We start from the raw sequence: 21,192 nt of genomic DNA on the forward strand, positions 1-21,192 counted from the left end.
ATCAAGGGAAGTACATATACAATGATGCTTACGGGTTCAATAGATGTCGTTTGGGTTTAGATGGAGGTGAGGCTGATCGATCCTGTTTAGAAGCTGGGTATGCATCCAGGAGTGTTGCACAATGTCTTTGCAAGTGAGTGGTTCGACTCGCATGCACATCATGATGGGCCTTGAGACACCTTGCTCGCAATTTCATTCGCAGTTGTCACTTTCTGCGGTTCGATGTGTTTTTTGTAAGGGCTGAGCAACCAAAGGCCGCGAAGGAAGAGGATCGCACTTTTTGCAGTTCATTATCCTGCGTGCTTGTACATGTTTGCGAACCATTGTCCAATGTACCCTAAAGCTCAATTCTGGATTACCCACTACAACTCTACAAAATCTGGACTGCAGTGCTGTAACTATTTGACATGTAGCTTGCTCTGAGCGCCCAACCGCCGCTTTGTCAGGTCAGTTCCAGTGTGCGTTGCAACCTATTTGTCAAATATATGCGCAAATTGCTCATCTAGCGAATGGGTGAAACCGTCTGAGAGAGGGTTGCGAATGCTGGCAGGTTTGTGGCAAAGTTGTAAGATGTGTACTTTGGATGCGCAAGGACAGGCGGATTCGTCGTTGTCGTGCAGGGTTGTGAGGCCGTTGGTGCACTTGGCGTCCATTTAGAGTTATAAGTTGTACTCGGATGTGTGGGCATGCACTGACGGTGCATTCACATTCACTGACGTACACTAACCTTCAGTGATGGCACACTGACGATACCAGGGATAGTGTGAGCAAACACAAACAAACACGAAAGCTTCCTCTGCTGCGCGGCGGGGTGGGGGAGTCGGCGGCAGCGGCAGCGGCGGCGGAGGCGCGGGGGTGGCGGTGCAATGACATGCAGCAATGTGTGTGTCGTTGTGGGCGGCGAGCGAAGGTGGTGGGGGCAGCAACAGGCAGCGACGAGCAGTGAACAACAACGACACGCGTCCAGTCAGGTGACCTCTCTAGGTGGGACCGACGCTGGAGGCCGGCCTCCACTCGCGCGTATGACGCGCGTACGAATCGAGGCCGGCCTCAGGTGGCCTCGACGTGTTTATTTTTAGATGGAGGCCGGCCTCCAGTGCCTGTCAAAAATTATTTTTAGACGGAGGCCGGCCTCCAATGCCTGTCAAAGTTATTTTTAGACGGAGGCCGGCCTCCAGTGACCTCCATCTATTTGGAGGCCGGCCTCCAGTGACCTCCATCAATTTGGAGGCTGGCCTTGGTAAAATACACCTTTAATTGCATAGCACCTCCGTATGTACAAAATAAAATATTTTGAAAGTGTATTTGGGGGTTTTTGGGGTCCAGGAATCCGAATCTGCCATCAGATTTCTGGAATTCTGAACAGGAGGCCCAATGCAACAAAGGCCCCCCCTTCGGGGGGGAATAAGCCTAGGGTAAGATGACTAGTTATAAAAAATTTAACAAAATTACAGTACAGCAAGGCCGAGATGTATCAAAGACAAGACAGCAAAATGGCAGCGACAGGAGGCGAGTAGAGGCAGCGCGGCGGCAGCGACAGGCGGCGACGGCGGGACGACAGGCGGCGACGGCGGAATGACAGGCGGGGAGGGGAGGCGGCAGCGGCAGCGGCGGCCCGGTGTGGCGGCGCAACAACACGCAGCAGAGTGCGTGTCGTGGTGGGCGGCGAGTGGACGCGACGGCGGGACGACGCGCGGTGACGTCGTGACGACAGGCGGCGACGGCGGGACGACAGGCGTTGACAGCGGAATGACAGGCGGCGAGGCAGGCGGCAGCGGCAGCGGCGGCCCGGTGTGGCGGTGCAACAACACGCAGCAGAGTGCGTGTCGTGGTGGGCGGCGAGTGGACGCGACGGCGGGACGACGCGCGGTGACGTCGTGACGACAGGCGACGACGGCGGGATAACACGCGGTGACGGCTGAACGACATGCGGCAACGGCGGGACGACAGGCGGCGACGGCGGGACGACACGCGCTGACGGCGGAATGACAGGCGGCGAGGGAAGGCGGCAGCGGCATGACAGGGGACGAGGAGAGGCGGCAGCAGCAGCAGCGGCCCGGGTGTGGCGGCACAACAACACGCAGCAGAGTGCGTGTTGTGGTGGGCGGCGACTAGACGCGACGTCGGGACGACGCGCGGTGACGTCGTGACGACAGGCGGCGACGGCGGGATGACACGCGGTGACGGCTGAACGACAGGCGTCGAGTGGAGGTGGCGGCAGCAGCAGTGGCCCGGAGGTGGCAGCGCAACAACATGCAGTGGCAAGCGCAGGCGTCGGGCAGACGGCGAGCGCAAGCGTTGGGACGGCAAGCGCTGGCGTTGGGACGGCAAGCGCTGGCATCGGGACGGCGAGCGCTGGCATCGGGACGGCGAGCGCTGGCATCGGGAGACAGGCGGGAGGCCGGCCTCCAGTGCCTGTCAAAAATTTATTTTTAGACGGAGGCCGGCCTCCAGTGCCTGTCAAAAATTTATTTTTAGACGGAGGCCGGCCTCCAGTGCCTGTCAAAAGTTATTTTTAGACGGAGGCCGGCCTCCAGTGGCCTCCATCAATTTGGAGGCCGGCCTCCGTAAATTACACATTTAATTATGTAGCACCTCCGTATGTACAAAATAAAATATTTTGAAAGTGTATTTGGGGGTTTTTGGGGTCCAGGAATCCGAATCTGCCATCAGATTTCAGGATTTCTGAACAGGAGGCCCAATGCAATGAAGGCCCCCCCTTCGGGGGGGAATAAGCCTAGCCTCGACGATTGCTCAACGAATCCACACACCGTGTTGCAGGTGTTTTAAAGAGGTCAGTAACTACATTCTGAAGCCATTTTCATACTCACTCACATTTTGTTTGACGTGCCGCCACCTTTGGATGATACTTTGCACGGAAGGTCAATGTTGTTGAAAGCCCTTGAGAAGGTTAGCAACCCTGTCAATCTCGTTTTAACACCGTACTCACTGACGTGTCCAGCCTGAATGCCTCATCTCGCGTTGAACGTGGCCCACCGACGTGTCCTCCATCCATCCCAGCTCGCAAATGACGCGTTCAAGTGCTCGTCTCGTTCTGCAATTCACCTGTGTCTCGGAGGCTGTCCGCACCACCATCCATTCCCGCACGCCCGCATGCTGTGCCACCTCGTGAAGACTTGCTTGTAGAACATTGAAGGGGCTTCAAACGGTGAGTAACTATGTGCGCATCATATTAATATTCTACTCACCAATATGGCCAGCATACCCGGCTGATGTTGTGTTGGACACACTCCGCCAACACAGGCTGCATGCATCCCGCCACATCCGCATGCTGTTCCTCCTCGAAAACATGTCGAACGTTGAAGGACCTTGAGAAGGTCAGTGAGGTGTTAATGTTGTCATGATGCCGTACTCACCAACATAGCCAGCGTACTCGCACCATGCCGTGTTGTGTTCAACAAGGTCCGCCCACCCACTCATTCACCTGTGTCCCGCCTTGACAACAACATGATGGAATCACATTGAAGCTTCTCGCACGCCGTCCCGTCTTGACAACGATACATTTTCCAACATCCAAGAACGATGGAAAGTCTGTAAGCACTCACCAAACTTGACATCTGAATCTATTGACACCTCCCCAAAGTCAACTTGCATCGCTATCCACCATGTACCCTGCATTTTGCGAGTGTTTTGAGCTTCCGTTTCTTCCGAAAATTCCCATTTGCAAAGTGCAAATGAGACCGAGTGCTGCTCACCTAAAGCCGTCTGGTCTACATTGCATTGCAGTGTAGTTGTGATTAGTCAAACATATGTGTAATTTCATGAATATTTTGCCACCATTCAATGACGACCATGGTTAGATGTCTGGGACAATGGGAATATGGAGATGGGAGGAGGGGAGCGAGAGCGAGAGCAATGAAGTGGCGTAGGTGGGAGACAAAGGCACTGCGTATATGCATCATAGTACGCACATGCAAGGTGGTGGATGACGTGTCTCAACAGGTGGACTCAATGCGCGGAGGATGGACACTGAACTGCACTGACACCTTACAAAATGTACAGAGGAGCTGCAGGTTCGGAGTTTGAATGTCCTTGACAACAGCAAGGACAAACAACGCGACTCTTGGGCGGCGAGTGTCGGCGGTGGCGGGGGCTGCAACTGCGGCTGCGTGGGGGTGGCAGTGCAACGACACACAGCAGAGTGTGTGTCGTTGTGGGCGGCAAGTGGAGGCGGCGGCAGGACGAAAGGTGGCAAGTGGAGGCGGCGCGGCGGCAGCAACAGGCGACGAGTGGAGGCCGCGGTGGCAGAAGCGGCCCGGAGTGGCGGCACAATAACACGCAGCGGCAAGCAAAGGCGTCGGGACGGCGAGCGCAGGCGTCGGGCAGGCGGCGAGCGCAAGTGTTGGGACGGTGAGCGCAGGCGTTAGGAGACAGGCGGGAGGCCGGCCTCCACTCGTGCGTACGACGCGCGTACAAGTCGAGGCTGGTCTCAGGTGGCCTCGACACATTTATTTTTAGACGGAGGCCGGCCTCCAGTGCCTGTCAAAAAATATTTTTAGACGGAGGCCGGCCTCCAGTGACCTCCATCTATTTGGAGGCCGGCCTCCAGTGACCTCCATCAATTTGGAGGCCGGCCTCCAGTGGCCTCCATCAATTTGGAGGCCGGCCTCGGTAAAATACACATTTAATTACATAGCACCTCCGTATGTACAAAATAAAATATTTTGAAAATGTATTTGGGGGTTTTTGGGGTCCAGGAATCCGAATCTGGCATCAGATTTCAGCAATTCTGAATAGAATGCCCAATGCAACGAAGGCCCCCCCTTCGAGGGGGAATAAGCTTAGAACGCAGGTAAGCTACGCTGTCCAATACATAAAAAAGAGCTGACATACCCGAAATGCGATTGCATGGGCAGACACCGCCGCCGGAGCTCACCAATCGACTTTTCACACTCTCTATCAAAGCTTGCACGTCAATAAGGGACCCCGCCATGCAGAAAGATTTCTAAAGGCTGAATACGGATTGACATACCAACCAGTTGATACACGCTTGCCGCGGCGCTGACGGTGTGCTCGACATTGACAGAACAACTTCAAGGATGCACCATGGTGAGTTGCATTCCATGAACGACGTGCTGGATGCTCACCTCCCGCTCATTGCTGGGTCACATTTCCATTTCCCAAGTACACATTTTCCCCTGCAAAAACCGTTGAGTTGTTGATATTGCTGAATTTTGCATTGGTGAATGCTTGAAATCCTGCGATGGTAAATGGCGCTGTGAGAAGATTACTCGACCTACAAGTGAAAACCTCGACATGACACCCTACCTGTCGGAGTCATCGAATGACTCAAAGTGCTCATTTATGGCGTGCTTTGATATTCGATGGTAATGTAGAGGTATTGTCTGTATTGTTTGTTAAGAGATATTATGAGGTGCGATGGTCTCCTGCTTGATTCCATGCTTCATTTAAACACCCTTGTTGAGTCGTGTGGGTGTTGTAAAAATAGTCCAAGTGTAGTGTCATTTGCCACCCAATTTGGAAAGCTTTGTTGCATACTGACACGGCCTGTCGAAGTTGCTTGATGGTTGACAAAAGCGACAAGTATATGACAAGCAGTTAAAATATATTTGTTCAGAATATTCGCTAAATTGACAGACAGCTGCCACGGCTACGTCTAAGATTTGAGTTCACCTTGTTCTGAATCGTATAATGCATTGTATCCACCCCAAATTCAGTGGTCGATGTGCACAATGTAGACGTCGCACCTGTGCACAAGGTTCATGTTGTTACATTGAATCTTAACATTCCATCTAAATCTGTTTTTATTGCTTATACGCGCAATGTAATACTTATTCACCTTGTACATCTGTCATGGATTCGTGTTTCGTAGGTGAATCTGTCCCTGAGTAGCATAGCCAGACAGCTGGCCAGACAGTTAAATGACGGAGGAGTCGAAGAGGTTCTGCCACACGCTTCTGTATAACACATCACACATCATTGGGACGAACAGACAAGCAGACAGACGCACAAACATGCAATGAACAGCCGGCTAGACACACGGACACACAACCACTCACCCAGAACAAGTACAAGTTACGAAAGGTAAATACATACAATCCAGAAGAACACCGACAACGCGTGTCGCGTCGTGTTTAGCTTACCCCGCTGCGTACCCGGATCAGCGTCTAGGTGCCGGCGTTAGGAAATTTAAGTTCGGCGTCCTGTGCATAGACGCCTAGCCAGATGCATAGATGCACGAGGGTCTGGTTTTTCCAGCTAGCCAGCAATGCAGCGGCCAGAGACGAAGCGACTCAAAGCTAGCCATACAGACTACGACGAGACAGCGATACAGTGTCTGCCTCTATTTGCGAATCAAATTTTCCACTTGTACTAGAACAAACCCCAAATAGCAACAACAAGGAGATTCGGCGACGACCACCACCACGCAAGGGCTGCATCCGATTCCAAGTTCGAGATTTATTCAAAGGTAAGAGTTGCACAGAGAACGTACATATCGTGTTCCTGGTCATAGAGAGGCGTTGCAGGTAATCGGGCATTGAGCATATAGTGGGCAGGTTCAGGTTTGAGCGTGGAGAGGCGGACGGTGGACAATGGAGCACGCAGAGCCAGTACAACACGGAGCAGAACACGAAATTGAAAGAAAGCAAGCTCATTAATGCTCCCACGGTGCTCCGTTGCTAGATACAGACGGATAGCGCTCTGCCCCGCACGCAATGGCAAGCGACAACCCAGAACATTGAGAATGTCGAGCCATAGGCGGTTAGTGGTGTGTATGAGAGCCGAAACATTCACTTACAAAACCATCGTTCCAACCTCCTAGCACTTACACCCCGGCCTCTCGCCGGGATCAACCACATCTCCATCTCTATCTGCACCCCAGACCCCGGCTTCAAACCCGTGCACATCAACGCATGTGCACTGCCCTTCTACATAGAGGTGCGTTTATTTACCTTTGTTAATCATTCCATCAACCCGACTCCTGTCATCTTACATCTACCTATCAATCCAGTCGTCGCCGTTGCGCACATCTGCATACACAAACAGAGAAGTGCGGTGCTCACCATTACTCCGCATCCCTTCTCTCTGTGACTACCGACCGAGAACCGCCGCCCATGTGGTGGTCTGCATGGTGGAGGTCGAATGCTGCCGAATATGTCCACTCGTACCTACGTGCCAGGCAAACTAGGCACCCAAGAGGAGGTGGCGCGTGTCTGATTGTGTTGTGTGAGGTGTCGGCGATGTGTGATGGAGCATGGGTTCGTCGACGAGGCTGTTTTCACGATGAAGAATGGGTAGCGGGTACTCACTTTGTCATTTCTCCCCCGCTCACTGTCTCCATCTATTCCATCAATGCTGAGCACGATGCAAACACCCGACAACGAGGACATCAGGATGGGGATAGTGTGTTGTTGTGCGAGAAAGTGAGTACTCACTTTGTAAACGCGCCATTATCCCACCAACGAGATGCAGTGTTTTCTTCTAGTGGGTACTCACTTGGTTACGGCGCTGTCATATATCCCTCCCAGACTATTGTCATCAACGCTGAGATCTTTGCTGTCTACGGCGAGGTCTATGACAAGCTTAGGGTAGGCATTAGCAGTGTTATTCTGCGAGTGTGTACTCACTTGGTCACTGTGCTGTCATATCTCACTCTCAGCCTCCAGCTAGTCCCCCTATCCCATCAACGACAAGGTCGACGACAAGCCTAAGGTGGACATTAACAGTGTTACTCGACAAAAAGGCGGTACTCACGTTGTTACTGCCCCTATGCACCTCTGTGAACAACCAATGCCGAGTCTAGGGTGCCTCCACACACTGGCATTACCATTCTGTGCGTCTTTTGCTGATACAAGTCTGTCCAGTCGGTTGAGCTCTGCCAATAACGAGTCTAGGCATCAGCAGTCATTCCCCAAGGTATCGGCGCTCACGTCTTCACTGCGCTGTCGTCCCCTCGCTCCCTGCCTCCAGCTATTCACTATGGAACCCCTAAGCAAATGACGTGGCGCACGATGACGTACGTGCTTTAAGGTCTGTGCCAACGGCCAACGCCGTGTCTAGGCAACAGCGGTCGTTTCGCAAGGGTGTCGGTACTCACGTCGTCACTGCGCTGTCCTGCCCTCACTCCTGCTATTCACTTTGGGAACCCCTGAGCAAGTGACATGACACACAAAGAGGTGCGTGCTCACCCTCAGATACATGTAGCCACTATACCATCGTCATTTCGCAGAAATGGTGGGGGCAATCACCTGGTCAGTGAGTCGGGTGTCCCTGTTTCGTCGGCGGTGGCGGCAGTCTGCAGAATGAGTGACACCGCGACCCGTCGAGCGACAAACACTTACCATTCCTTTGTGCAGGTGCGGCCGGAGAGTGGTGCACTGTAACGCTGCCACGTCATTGTCAGTTTGTGGTCCTCAACAAAAGGTGTGTTGACTTGCCATGAAAGACTGCAATGACTGTCAGCTCGCTGTCCAGTTCAGATGCGATGCTGGATAGAGATGTGAGGATATCCGACATGACGCAGACCAAATTGGTCTTAAAGGTGATTCGGAGCCAGGGCGCCTCAAAGGGTGGGTATTCAATGGGCATATGGTTTCCAGCGGGCTCGGTTAAAGAAGAATCTAGCGATGATGTCGAGTCCTGTATACAATATGTTAGAAAACATCGTCACAGAATGAAATGTACAGCTTACAGGGTTCTTTGTTTTGCCTTTCGGTCCGTGGTGCTTGAATGTCCAGAGTACCCGTCCCTTTAAGATTAACGAATCGATTCCCGAATAGATAATTCCACCCCATAGCCACAAACGCGTTCCGAACGATGGCCGCAAGTTGCGCACTTCATGCAGATCCTTCTGCACCCATGACCTGTGCAACGTGTGCAACGAAGTATCCTACGATGACATGTCAGCAGCGGCTGCAACAGTGCCATCTGACGATTCCGCTTCACTAGGGTGCACAGCGTTCCAAGCAGCTTTGGCGGCAAGAATGCCGCTCTTCATCGCGTTATGGGTTCCTTTAATCTTTGCAATGTTGACGAATCCAGCGGAGAAGCCGACGAGAGCACCACCAGGGAAGTTTAGCTTGGGCACGGACTGCAAGCCTCCTTCGTTCAACACGCGCGCAGCGTAAGAGAGGCGTTCGGCTTTGGGGAATGTGAGGAGAGCGCGGAAGTATGGGTGGTGTTTCATGCGCTTTCGAGGGATGCTTCGTTAGCTATGAAAAAGGAATATCGCGCAAGAAAGCGCACCTGGAATTCACAATCCGGGCTCAGCCATGGATTTTTGTAATCCAGCCCAATTACTAGCCCCAGACTGACGAGCCCTCCATCCATGTGGTACACCCATCCACCGCCGTAAGTGTCTTTGTCTAGAGGCCATTCGAGCATGTGCACGACCTCTCCGGGTTTATGTTTCTCCGGATCGACACGCCAAACCTCCTTCAGACCGATTCCATACGTCTGGGGCTCTGCCTCCTTGCGAGGATTGTGCAAGATAATAGCTTGCTTCGACAGACTTCCGTGAGCACCTTCGGCAAGAAGAGTTACCTTTGCACGGAACGCCATCCCAGGCTCAAACGAAGATTTCATGCGATAGTTCTTCGTCAAGCCAACTTCGTTGGTGATCACGCCCTGCACGCTACGAAATTTGTTGCCCCATGGATTGGTGGAATCGGGTTCGTCGCTGAGAAGTAGCTGCGTGCCTGCGAAGCCGGGATATATCTCGACGCCGTATTTGTTCTCGGCCACGCCGGCGAGCCACCTGGTAAATTGTGAGAGCGAAGCAACGTAGTTGCCCTTGTTAGACATTTGTGGGGGGTGGGGTATTGGCAGAGAGATTTTGGGGGTAAGGAAGAGCATTTTTGAAGAGGGTTTAGGGTTGTGTAAGAGGGTGGTCAGACATGGATGTCCAGTCTGGCAGCAATTCATCCAGTGCGCGAGGTTCAATCACAGCACCAGAGACAATATGGGAACCTACACGAGATCTTCAATGCCCTGAGATAAGAACGGCGAGTTTCTGACTGCACGCACCTATTTCAGTGCCCTTCTCGAGCACAACAACACGGATTTCGTTCCCTTTTTCACGTTCGATCTGCTTCAGGCGAATCGCAGCACTGATACCAGCAGGTCCACCACCGACAATGCAGACATCGACCTCATCCTCCGCCCGCTCGACTGCGGCGGCGTTGAATGGCGCTGCCGAGGAGTCGTTCCTGTGCCAGACTGAGGTCTTGAAGGACCTTACCAGACTCAAAGCTGGCTTCAACGGTTTCCTGTACCGCAACATGGGATGTGGAACGAAGGAAGGGTATGATTTCCACCATAACCTATTGGCTGGGTGTCACATGATTATCTGGCGCGACGTTGGCCCGCGTTCCGGCGAGTCATCTCGACAACCCTTCAACTCTCCATCCACATCTGTTATCAGGGGTTCTGAAAGAGTTCTGACAACCGTGGTATACTCTCAAATCAAGGTTCTGCGATGGGCGTCCCTTCAACACGACCCACATGGCCTACCGCTGCTCGCATCCAGAGGTTGAGCTCAAGGCCCTCGATATCTTCAACACCAAATCCGATAGAGACCAGCATAACACCCTCCTAGATCTCCTCGATGTGTACCCTGACTGGGTTGTATGGGCTCCGAAGCTGGATCACGCACGACTGGTCGAACATTTTCGTCGGGTACGGCTTCTTCACGATTCAGGAGTGGATTCTGGCTGATCCATAACATCCAGATGGAAAGCATACCATCTAAGAGGAATGAAGTCCCTCCATTGCGTATGTTGCAAGTGTCACTTGAACGATTCGTGCTTCAGGCGCTCATCGACATTGCAGTTTCGTCGAAGCCCTCACTTACCTCAGCGAAGATGATGATTCAGAATTGCACACCGACACAACGGCATACTGGATGCACCAGCGATTCGGGGTGTCTCCCTTATTCTTCAGAGCGGTACTCTCTAGAAATTTCACTGGAAACGCCTGTCTCCTCCGCACTGAAGGAGGAAAACGGATTTCTCTCGGTTCTTCCCTTGTTTGCTGCCATTCTTGACTTACCTCAATCGATGTCCTAGATGGACTATACCGCTTCAGTTCCGGTCTAGGAGCTCTTATGAGCCGCGTCAGGTTCTCGCACAGTCTTCGCACAAATAGGTCCTCTGTGCTCTCTGGCTCTTGTGGCAGTGGTACCAAAGTCGCGTAGACGCAAAGTCTCTGGGGCTGGAGAACCGGCTGACTCTTGTTGACGACACTCATGGTACCTCGGAGAAGGATTTAGAAGCTTTGTTGGGTTAAGAGGGTATAACAATTTTTCTAGCTTTGTATTAACTGTATCTCGCAGATTGAAAGATGTAACACGACTTTATACCGGACAACGTTAGCAATACTAAACGGTGCCTCTAAGCTGTCTGACTATGCAAAGGGGTGGTGACTAGGTCCATGCAAATTTTCAGGAATCCTCGAGCCTGCCGGCTGCGAACGACGCTATATCTTTATCGTTCTCTGCGTTGGCGTAACAATGCGCTTGCCGCTTGTTTACAAACTTTCCCCCACAGATTTTAATGTACAGTGGTGAGTTCATCCCTGCCAAACCGAAACTACCGACACCTGTCCAAGTGTATCATTCTTTCAATAAATCTGAACTTGTCAACTGGTAAACCCCTAGTATTGGATTCTGGTCCATCTGTCAGTGACTCATTTTCCTCTATTAGCCTGTAGACAGTTAGTCCGACAATTTAAAACACAAATTACAGAATAGCCAGGATCGGTGATAATTAGTCTACCTTGTTGTTGAAGGAGTCCTAGTCTCGTCTGTGATACAACCGCCCCTCGCATTCTGAGCCGCTCCTGACCATCTCCCTTGTAGGAATGTGTATGACAACGAGTGGAGGATCTGGGAGGTAGAAGTCAACGACGCACGGTGAGTCCACTCGATCGTATGTACGTCCACGCGAATGGAATGTCAATTTGTTCTCCAGATTCAAATCAATCCGAACAGGCATTGGAGAACAACAAACAGAAGCGACTTTACCATGCCAATTTCGCGACGGGGCGTTTATCAAATCAATATGCCGCTCCTCGTCTCCCCATCCGTTTTTACACCACTTCTCAAACATATGTATTCAGCTTAATTCTATAGTATATGGACTAGTGCTAATTATCTGCGTAGCGTTGCCTTGAGAAACTACTTGGATTATGGAGTATGTCTTATTCGAAGGAGATACGTGGAGGCTCTCTTGGGCCATTTCAACACATTTTGGCGACTCAAAAGATGTCTAATTAGCCATGCCCCTATGTCAGTATGTAATAAAAACTGATGTATATTGAGAACCTTCTTTATTGCTCGCGTTTTCGCGCGAACGGACATGCAGGTACACACCTTTTAAATGTGTTTCTGTGTATGTATTACCATTTAAACGAACATACGGTCCTTTGCAACCGTTTAGATAGATGCCGTGAACATATACAATTTAGTTGAAATTCTGCTAATGAAATGATAAGCGCCCAGACGCGTCCTGGGCTTTACATTTGATTTTCCAGGTATGAAAAGTGATAATACACTGCGACTGATGTCTTAAATCATACCATCACTCCTATACATCCTTCAAAGATGCCCGATACCATCAATGTCCACCCACAATGGCGTAATGTCACCATAACGTATGCACACATCCTCCTCCCCAAATTCCGCATTTTGCACCCATTGCAGCCGCTTCCTTTTCTTTGCGACATCCTTTCCCGATAACGTAAGACTAATCGGCTCGGACACAGCCTACCTTGAGACCTAGAAGCACGCTGGAAATGAGCTGCGACGAGATGCTCTTTGACGGAGAATACTTACGTGGCGTGCGTTTCCGCCTTGTGGGAGCGTTTTTGACCGGGTTTGTGTGTATCTTTGGAGTTTACAGGGGTTGGATGGGATGTATCTGTTCTCATATGGTCACAATTTCAGGTGCTGGAATGCAATTTGTGAAACTGACGACATATTGTTGCTGCGACTTGTAGATATCAAAATACGTCGTTTGGGACAAATTCAGAGATGGATACGTTGAATATGGGTATGTGAGATGTAATTTCTACTAGTATGTATGTGAGTTCACTGTTCTGGATGCATCGAATTGAATACAAGGACCCACAACGACGTTAAGCGCCTGACAAAGAAACAAGGAATAGGATTGAAAACCGTGAAATAGAAAGACATAGTACAGGACAGGGTTACCCAATGAGTGCATGCTAATCCCTCTTTACAGTCATATCAACCCACACAGGTCAATTTTTTCAACAAACTCACCAACAATTACACCAATGCACCTATGCACATCCTCCCCGCATCCCGATTCGCGATTCGAGCCATCCCAATTGCCTCCATTCCACACGGCACATCCCGCTCTTACCACCTAACTACTCGGCTCCGCTAGCGAGCTTTAAAATTTTTTTGTTCTTCAAATCCCTAGAAGATTTGTGAAATGAGAAACAACGACACTCATTGCAGCATGGTACGTACGTGGAATCCGGTTCTGCACTGTTCTCGCGGATTGGAGGGGTGGGGAATTTTGGATGGTGCATTTGGGTGGGTGTGAATAGGAGATCTTGGTGTGGATGTGAGGTTGGTGTAGTGTAGAAGAGATGCAGGTGTCTTGTACGTGCCCTCATCGTCTAATCAACACTCTTACTCCAATATGCTGATGTTCAGGAGCCCCTGAGGGATGTTGTTTGCTTGATTCAGTCCGTGAGTGAGTGTTAAAGTTGTACTGCAGCTGCTAATCCGTTGTGGAAATCAATATTGTTGAGTTGCATGCAGTTAAGCGCCGAAATAAACAAGTTCTATATACATATAATTGAATGCACAAATCTCGTATAAAAACGATCCATATACCTACCAGCATACCAAAGATTTTCAAACACTCCAAGGCATCCGCAAAGCACAACTGATTGTGCAATTCCATCCCATGTAACAGGATTCTCTCCTCGCCCAAATTGCCGTTTCACGACATTTCAATGCATTTATTTTCGATTTCGATCCGATATAGTACTAGGCTCGGCTATTCATAATGTCAGATGCACTAGTGGGGACACTATGTTCAATTTTTTGCATCCAGAAGATGGAATATGTACGCACTGCAACGAACACGAAATGCGCAAAGCATCAATTTCTGCTCGTAGTGTACGTACATACATACGAGTCTTGAATGCGTGAATTGAATACCGCATTCCACAAATCGCAGTAAATCAAACATAGCAGTTTACCAACTGCACCAGAACGCCGTGAAATGCACATTGGATACATTGGTACATACACACCAATCCTAACCTGCTACATATATAATTGTATTTACCAACCCTAACCAGCCTAATCTGTGCTTTTATGGTATTATCAAATCCCAACCAACCCTAAAATCTAAACCCTAACCAACGCTAATATGTGCTTTGTGGTGGTGTATATCGCACATTTTTGTTGTCTGAGCAGTTCAATAGTGTATTTAGAGTGCTAGAGTCGTGGAATAGGGTACTCAGTACCTGAATCAATGCTTCAATTAAGTGTTGTACGGCTGAGCAAGGTTAGAAATATCAAAATATGTTAAGCGCCCGAATACACTTTCAACACAATGAGGCAGAAACAAGAGAATACCTCAATGTTAAAGCCAATACTCAGATACTACTGTACGTTTGTATAATACTCTATACCCTACAGTACTCCTATGACCCATACCAAGTCAACAATCACAAAAAATATATCAAAACTTCAACTCACATACATGTCCACATCCTCCCCCTCCCCCAATTCTCAATTCCAGCCTGTTTCCAACGTTTCCTTTCGTTATGGGTCTTTTCGGGCAATAGCGGGGACCTGCTCAGCTCGGATAAACTGCCGTTATGCAACCTAGAAGGTCTGCGAAATGAGAGAAATGACATCCGTCCCTTAGCATTTGGAGGATTCAACGTACGTGGCGTGCCATTCTGCGTCGTTTCCGCGTCTTTCCCGGAAAAAGGAGCTTCAGTGTACGTTGGTGGTCATGTAATTCCGCCGATTAAGCCCAGAGTAATGCTTGGTAGGTCAGAAATTTTGTTCTATTTGCGTTCTGTCGTGGGGAGTCATGCCCTCATTATTCAAATAATGTTTTTACCTAGAATACGTCTGTTTCAATATAAAGCCTCCCCTCATTGAAGTGAAATTTACCTAAACTGTCCGTATGTCTTTGAGATTTACTGTGCCCGGAATGTGATATACAACATTGCATTGAATGTAACCATCAATTAAGCGCCGAAAATGCGCATCTTTGCATACAACAGAGATCACATACCTGTACTCGGCTGATATAGACGTCAGCAAACCCCTACTACACCCCTCTAAACCACCATCCCAGCTGAACATTTCCAACAGCCTACTCAATCCCCATCTAACCGGATCCGCTCCTCCTCTCCCAAATCAGCATTCCACCCCATTTCAATTGCATTCTTCAACTTCGGCTCCGACACGACACTAGCTTGAGAACCCTTGGCTATCCATAACGGCAGATCGACTAGCTGAAGCAGCGGCGTTCATTTGTTGCTGCTCAGAAGATGGATTCGCTGGGTCAACTCCAAGACAATTGTCCGCACACCAGGAGTGCTAGAACGCCATTTCTGCGTCGATTTGATTAATTGGGTGTTTCAGGTGAATGTTTCTCAGTACGTACGAGTTCCCGAGTGAAGAAAATTTGTAAAATTTTGAGAGATTGTTTGAGATACATTGAGATTTGGGTATCCGCTCTTTGGGATATTTTGATTATCAGGGCGTATACAACAAATTACAAGCTTTGGACATAGCTTCTACAATACTTATCTGTATCCTGTTGTTCTGCATGACTTGTGCTTATGCACTAAATAGTCCTGTCGAGTGTTTTTTCAATCTGCTCAAACATGTTAGCTCAGGAAGACTGAGGGATGCAACATGCACGTCACTCAAAGCTGGATTTATTCCATGAAGCACGAACACTTGCTGTCAATTTGCGTCGTTCATGAAGCATCATACGAGAATCTCTGTTGTGGGCAGAGAGCTAGAGGCTGTGCACAATAAAGGGCGCCTACTTCGGTGAGTTTTATTCGTGTGTGTCTTGACGATGACGTTGAAAATGATTGCTAGCACGGTGCAGAAGGTTGTGGCGCGACGAGGATCCGTGGAGATGGGCGAAGGAAGGTGTTGTAGGGTGCTGTATGCGACAGGAGATGAGCTAGAGAACATTGTTACTGCAGGTATGTACCGTTGACTTGGTGAATGACCCAGGCTGACAGCGAAATTGAGGCGCGAGTGATTGCTGTCGATACGCCTTGACTGCGACCTCGTACCATGGGGGTTGGTAAGGTCCTTGTCGGGCTCGTGTTGTTGAGGTTGAGGTGATAATGAGAGTGGAAAGAGGGGATGCCCGGATGTTGTGGGGTGTTGTGGCTGTCTGTGTGAGTGTTCTTTGTGGATATCGAGTGCAGGCTAACTGTGCAGTTCCTTAACACCACGACGGCGCACTGAACACTGCCCGTCAAATTTATGCTGACGTTGTCACTGGGTGGTATGTCAGCCTGCTGAATGTGCGTTGTAAAACACAACGATGGGTCGTGGTGCTGAAGGGCAAGCAGGTGTTATGGGTATCGTATGGGCAGTGTCTGCTGACAAGAGATGAAATGAAGGTCTGGGAAGCTTTGAAAACGATGTGACGTACATTTAACGCAATCAATGTTGAGCAGTACGAGGCTGACAGAAGAATTGAGGTGCGAGGCGTTTCAATAGTCAACAGTTGACGACTGGCGGTGTTTGTACCAAGAGGACGGGTGAGTTCCTTGTCGGGCACGATGTGACAGTTGGTAAACACGATGGCTAGTAAGTAATGTGCGACGATGGACCCAGTATGCGTTCGGAACAGGTCGAGTGAGAGCAAGTGTTGTGGGTATTGTATGAGAAGTGTCTCCAGCCGGGGGATGAGTTGGGCGTCTAGAAATCGTTGAATGACAACGGTACGTACCTTTTTCGCAGTCGATGTCGAGTACCAGGCCGAAAGCAAGGTTGAGGCGCAATGACTCGCTCTTGATCAGGAATTGTCCATCGGCGAGGTCGTACAATGAGGATCTCTGTTGTGGGCGGAGAGCTTGAGCCTGTACATAATGAATGGCGCCTACGTTGGTGAGTTTTATGCTTTTGCATGCCGACAACGATGTTGAAACCGATGAGCAGCACGATGAGCAAGGTTGAGGTGTGAGGATTGGTAGAATTGAGGTGGAGGCATGTTGTGAAGTAGCAGGTGGAGTGTCTGTTGACAGGGAATGAATTGGACACCTGGAAACCTTTGAATGACAGTACGTACCTTTATCACGATGGATGTTGAATACCAGGCTGACAGAAATAAAAAGGGTTGCTCATCGTTGACCAGCGACCATAAAGACGGCTGTCGGTAGTGTCGAGGGTTAATGAGAGAGGGAGGGAAGTGCGCAATATGAGTTTTAGGTGAGTTTTTACGGTTGTACATGGAAGGCCACATAGCGATGCACTAAAGTAACAAGGAGTGTAAGATGCAGATGGAGGGTATGGGTGACGAGTCACCTGTCTCAACGGGTGACGATGGAGAGGTGGTGGAGGGTGACCGGTGAAGAGCCAAGTGGGATAGACAATGACCATTGTATACAGTAAAATGACAAGGAATAATAGGAGAGTGAATAGATATGATTCAAGCACATCTATTCAATGAATGGGAATAGCAGCGCTTCTTTCACGCACCTGTGCGCCCATCAAAAACACATTTCTTTCATCCCGTCATCAAACTCTCCCTCACCCTGAGCTCACTGGCGCCAACTCACATTCTGGATCCCCACAGGACCATGCACCAGCGCACGCAAAAGTCTCGTTACAGTCTAAGCGGCATGGAGCGCTTGTCCTGGGCCTTGTTTTCGACAGCGTGCCTCGAGGAGTGGGGATCAGGACAGCCGTGTATGTGATTCTGATAGAGGTGCACCAGGTGATAGACTACGGACGACGTATTCTCAGAGAAGCCTCAGCAATTGGATGACGGTTGGTGGTTGTAGTGAGGGCTTGGAGATTGGTAGAGAGAGATAGAGGGTAAGACAATATTTACTCACTCATATCCATACACGCACACGCTCGCCCTCTACAAAAAGCCCTCTTCATACCCAACAAGCAGTTTTCCACACCCCACACCTGCGCACGGGTGCACGCACTAGGGGACCACTGCTCAATGGGCCCCGCCAGACGCTGCGTCTACACGCCACTCGTCGTCGAATCCGTACTCGTCAATATCAAGGCCGATGTGTTCACGCGCATACAGTCCATCAGCATCGAGTTCAGGGAGCCTTGCAGGGGGCTCAAGCGGGAGCTCAGTTGGCAAGTGTGAATATTTCAATGAGCATCGACAACCACATCGTGGCGGAGCGCGGAAGCTCCTCTCCTCTCCACAGCGAGTCCAATGGCCTTGTTTCCCTATCGAGCTCGCTGCTGGAATTGTCTTGAAAACAGGTGAGCTCGAGCTGTTGAATAGCGCGCAGTCACTTACCACGTCGTTCTCAGCCACCCGACATGCTTCAAAGGTGAGTCGACACGCCCAGCGACCTCACCCTATCGTTGTAAACAACCCGCTACAGGTACAGACACAAACGTAACCAACCCTAACCGGACTAATCTGTGCTTTTGTGGTATATCGAGTCCCAACCAACCCTAATGCTAAACCCTAAACCATCCTAATCTGTATTTTTGTGGTCACCACCAACCCTAAACTATAAACCCTAACCAATGCTAATATGTGCTTTGTGGTGTAGGTGTTACAATTGTTGTCAGGTATGTTCACCTTGCATCCATCCACACGGATTACTTGCTTGATTCGCATAGCACCATCTCATATCTAGTGCAAATACCCTGTTAGACTAGCCTAGTGACATTTGAAACACACCTGCGAGTAATTCAATGCCCCATTTTCTCTGTGAGGCGAATGCAAAGTGGCACCACATACATCTCCTCCTGCCCCAAATCACAAAATACAATGATTCTGAACATTCTCTGCATCTACCTAGCATTCAAGCGTTACATAATGACACCGGGAGCCTCCGTCGTTAATATGTAAAGAAGTTGGATGTACTTGAATCAAAGTTGAACATGGATCAAAGCCACACACTCGGTTTCAACGTACCTGGGCAGTAAACGAAGGAATACAGTTGTTCCATGAATATTCTGTGTAGTAGCATACTATGGGCCGATGTGGAATATGTAATATAGAGAGAATCAAACACTCAGACGTCATTTGGGTGAGAAATGAGAGTGGCATTTGTTAAGCGCCCAAACCAACAACCTTGTATATTTCAAACACAAAGAAGATATTTCTCGCACAATCGATTATCAAACGGTAATACAGAGTAAGGGACTGCATTACTAACATGATATGTCGAGACAGAACTGACTTGAATGAGATTTGCAAACAGGATGACGAGAACCAGTCGATGGATCTCATGCGGCCTCGTCCTCCAGCTCCAATTCCGCGTTTCTAGCGTGAAGGACGCCATTTCCTCGCATCTCATGCTGTCATTAATAAACATACGCCGTGAGTACTAATACGACATTAGGGGCGACATTTGGAAAGCGAGAATGCATTGAATGGACGGTACGGGAATCATATACCTCGTATTTCCCATCCATACTTTGCACGTATGGGGAGTAATGACTGGATTACATGCCTCTGACATATTACAAGTCAATGTTAATTGAGAATATGAGTATGTTCCATGAAATGAAAGTTCAATGGATACTCGCCATAATCACTCCTCCACTCGTCATTTTCTAGATTCGTGTTAATAACACATTCAGGAGAGATAATTAAGAAGCATTTGATACCACTCACACATGGAATAGCAGTCCCATCCTACAACCATAGTGGGACTCGAGACAAGAACCCTAAATGCGAAGTCAACTAACCAGCCTTCTCCTCCTGCCCTATTTCGCCGTTTCTCACCTTTTCAAACGCTGTTCCTTCTTGAACACATATGAGTATCTCTGCATTTCACCATATGTATCCGAGTGACATGAGTTGGGATGCTGTGTAGACGGTCAATACATGAGTTGGGATGCTGTGTAGACGGTCAATTAGTGGACTTGACATTTAAAGCGAATGAAGGCACACATATGTTATCCTTGTTTTCTGGAACTCCAAGCGTGTTTGCATAATATTTTCTTGTTTGAGTGAGGCTGGGAGAATGTATCGTATACTGAATGATGTACAATGGCTGATAACGACCTCAGGAATTCTGCGAAAACTAATCGTCGTGATACGCACCTAATATCCATGATTTTGTATGTACATACCATTCTCATACGGCCGCCACGCGTTCAAAGTATCTAGGTATTCAATTCAGTGTATTGAGGTCGTATGAGAATGGTATTTCAAGTTGATACACAACTCACTGGACTTGGATATCTGAATCTCGATTCCCAACCCTCCTCCATCCCCCATTCACCCTAGCTCTCGTTTGCAAACGATTGCTTCGCTTCCGGGTGTTTTAGATATTCCCATCAGTCCTAAACATAATTACGACACCCATCAGTAGAGATGTAACTGAGAACCAAGAAAATTCCAGCATAAATTTTTATGAGTGTGCGGAGAACCTGGACAGCGGTTCTGAATGGAGAACGGTGGTTATGGTTGTAATTGAGGTGTGGTGCGTGTTTGGCAGACTTTGGGGTTACGATACCGTTATCCGGGTGGCGTTTATGGGGGATCTAGAGCTAAGTGCAGTCGAAATTGAACCGACACCTGTTTGAAGTTGAAGCCCAATGCACAAGTAGGAAACTCCTAAAATACACGCAATTGACATAATATCCGTGCCAGAAGAACATAGCAGCACCGTCTAACAAGCAATAGTAAGAGTGCTTCGTCACTTGATACCACAAAGGAAACTCCAAGTCGTCAAGATACAAATGTGGAGAATGACATGCCCGTGGTCTTCCACCCCCAACTCGTCCATTTTCCGTGTTCCAAACGCTCGTTTCTCGCGCGGACCTGAGTTCCTTTCATCACAGAGTTACATTTCAGGGGTATCGGGTTCTGACACTATGACCAATGCTCAGAAGACAAAATATCAACGGCGAATCAAGATATTTGGATATAATGTATCCTCGTCTCCTTTCCCAGCGCGATTTCGCCACCTCCTGCATTCATTCGCTTTCCAGCGGTGCACTCAACGTAAGGTACTCTA

General features: G+C 49.3%; 5 protein-coding genes across 5 annotated transcripts; 1 reads left to right on the forward strand and 4 right to left on the reverse strand.

Annotated features, from left to right (window-relative positions):
- Positions 1–1,474: 1,474 nt before the first annotated feature.
- On the reverse strand, positions 1,475–2,383 carry JR316_0004147 (uncharacterized protein; the record flags this gene model as incomplete). The annotated part of the gene is made up of 1 exon (XM_047889916.1): positions 1,475–2,383. The coding sequence occupies one exon, from the start codon at positions 2,381–2,383 to the stop codon at positions 1,475–1,477; it is 909 nt and encodes a 302-aa protein (XP_047749677.1).
- A 5,999-nt stretch (positions 2,384–8,382) lies between these two features.
- On the reverse strand, positions 8,383–9,837 carry JR316_0004148 (putative electron transfer flavoprotein-ubiquinone oxidoreductase, mitochondrial; the record flags this gene model as incomplete). Its single annotated transcript, XM_047889917.1, has 4 exons — positions 8,383–8,622; positions 8,675–8,846; positions 8,877–9,172; positions 9,229–9,837. The coding sequence occupies 4 exons, from the start codon at positions 9,835–9,837 to the stop codon at positions 8,383–8,385; spliced, it is 1,317 nt and encodes a 438-aa protein (XP_047749678.1).
- A 13-nt stretch (positions 9,838–9,850) lies between these two features.
- JR316_0004149 (putative electron transfer flavoprotein-ubiquinone oxidoreductase, mitochondrial) lies at positions 9,851–10,264 on the reverse strand (the record flags this gene model as incomplete). Its single annotated transcript, XM_047889918.1, has 2 exons — positions 9,851–9,951; positions 10,009–10,264. The coding sequence occupies 2 exons, from the start codon at positions 10,262–10,264 to the stop codon at positions 9,851–9,853; spliced, it is 357 nt and encodes a 118-aa protein (XP_047749679.1).
- A 221-nt stretch (positions 10,265–10,485) lies between these two features.
- JR316_0004150 (uncharacterized protein) lies at positions 10,486–11,048 on the forward strand (the record flags this gene model as incomplete). The annotated part of the gene is made up of 2 exons (XM_047889919.1): positions 10,486–10,659; positions 10,713–11,048. The coding sequence occupies 2 exons, from the start codon at positions 10,486–10,488 to the stop codon at positions 11,046–11,048; spliced, it is 510 nt and encodes a 169-aa protein (XP_047749680.1).
- Positions 11,049–16,587: 5,539 nt separating this feature from the next.
- Positions 16,588–17,617, reverse strand: JR316_0004151 (uncharacterized protein; the record flags this gene model as incomplete). Its single annotated transcript, XM_047889920.1, has 5 exons — positions 16,588–16,611; positions 16,668–16,936; positions 16,968–17,097; positions 17,307–17,489; positions 17,543–17,617. 5 exons carry the CDS (start codon positions 17,615–17,617, stop codon positions 16,588–16,590), a joined length of 681 nt encoding a protein of 226 aa, XP_047749681.1.
- Between the last annotated feature and the right edge of the window lie 3,575 nt (positions 17,618–21,192).

Source organism: Psilocybe cubensis, chromosome 4 (genome assembly GCF_017499595.1).
Source record: "Psilocybe cubensis strain MGC-MH-2018 chromosome 4, whole genome shotgun sequence".
Lineage (NCBI taxonomy): Eukaryota > Fungi > Basidiomycota > Agaricomycetes > Agaricales > Agrocybaceae > Psilocybe > Psilocybe cubensis.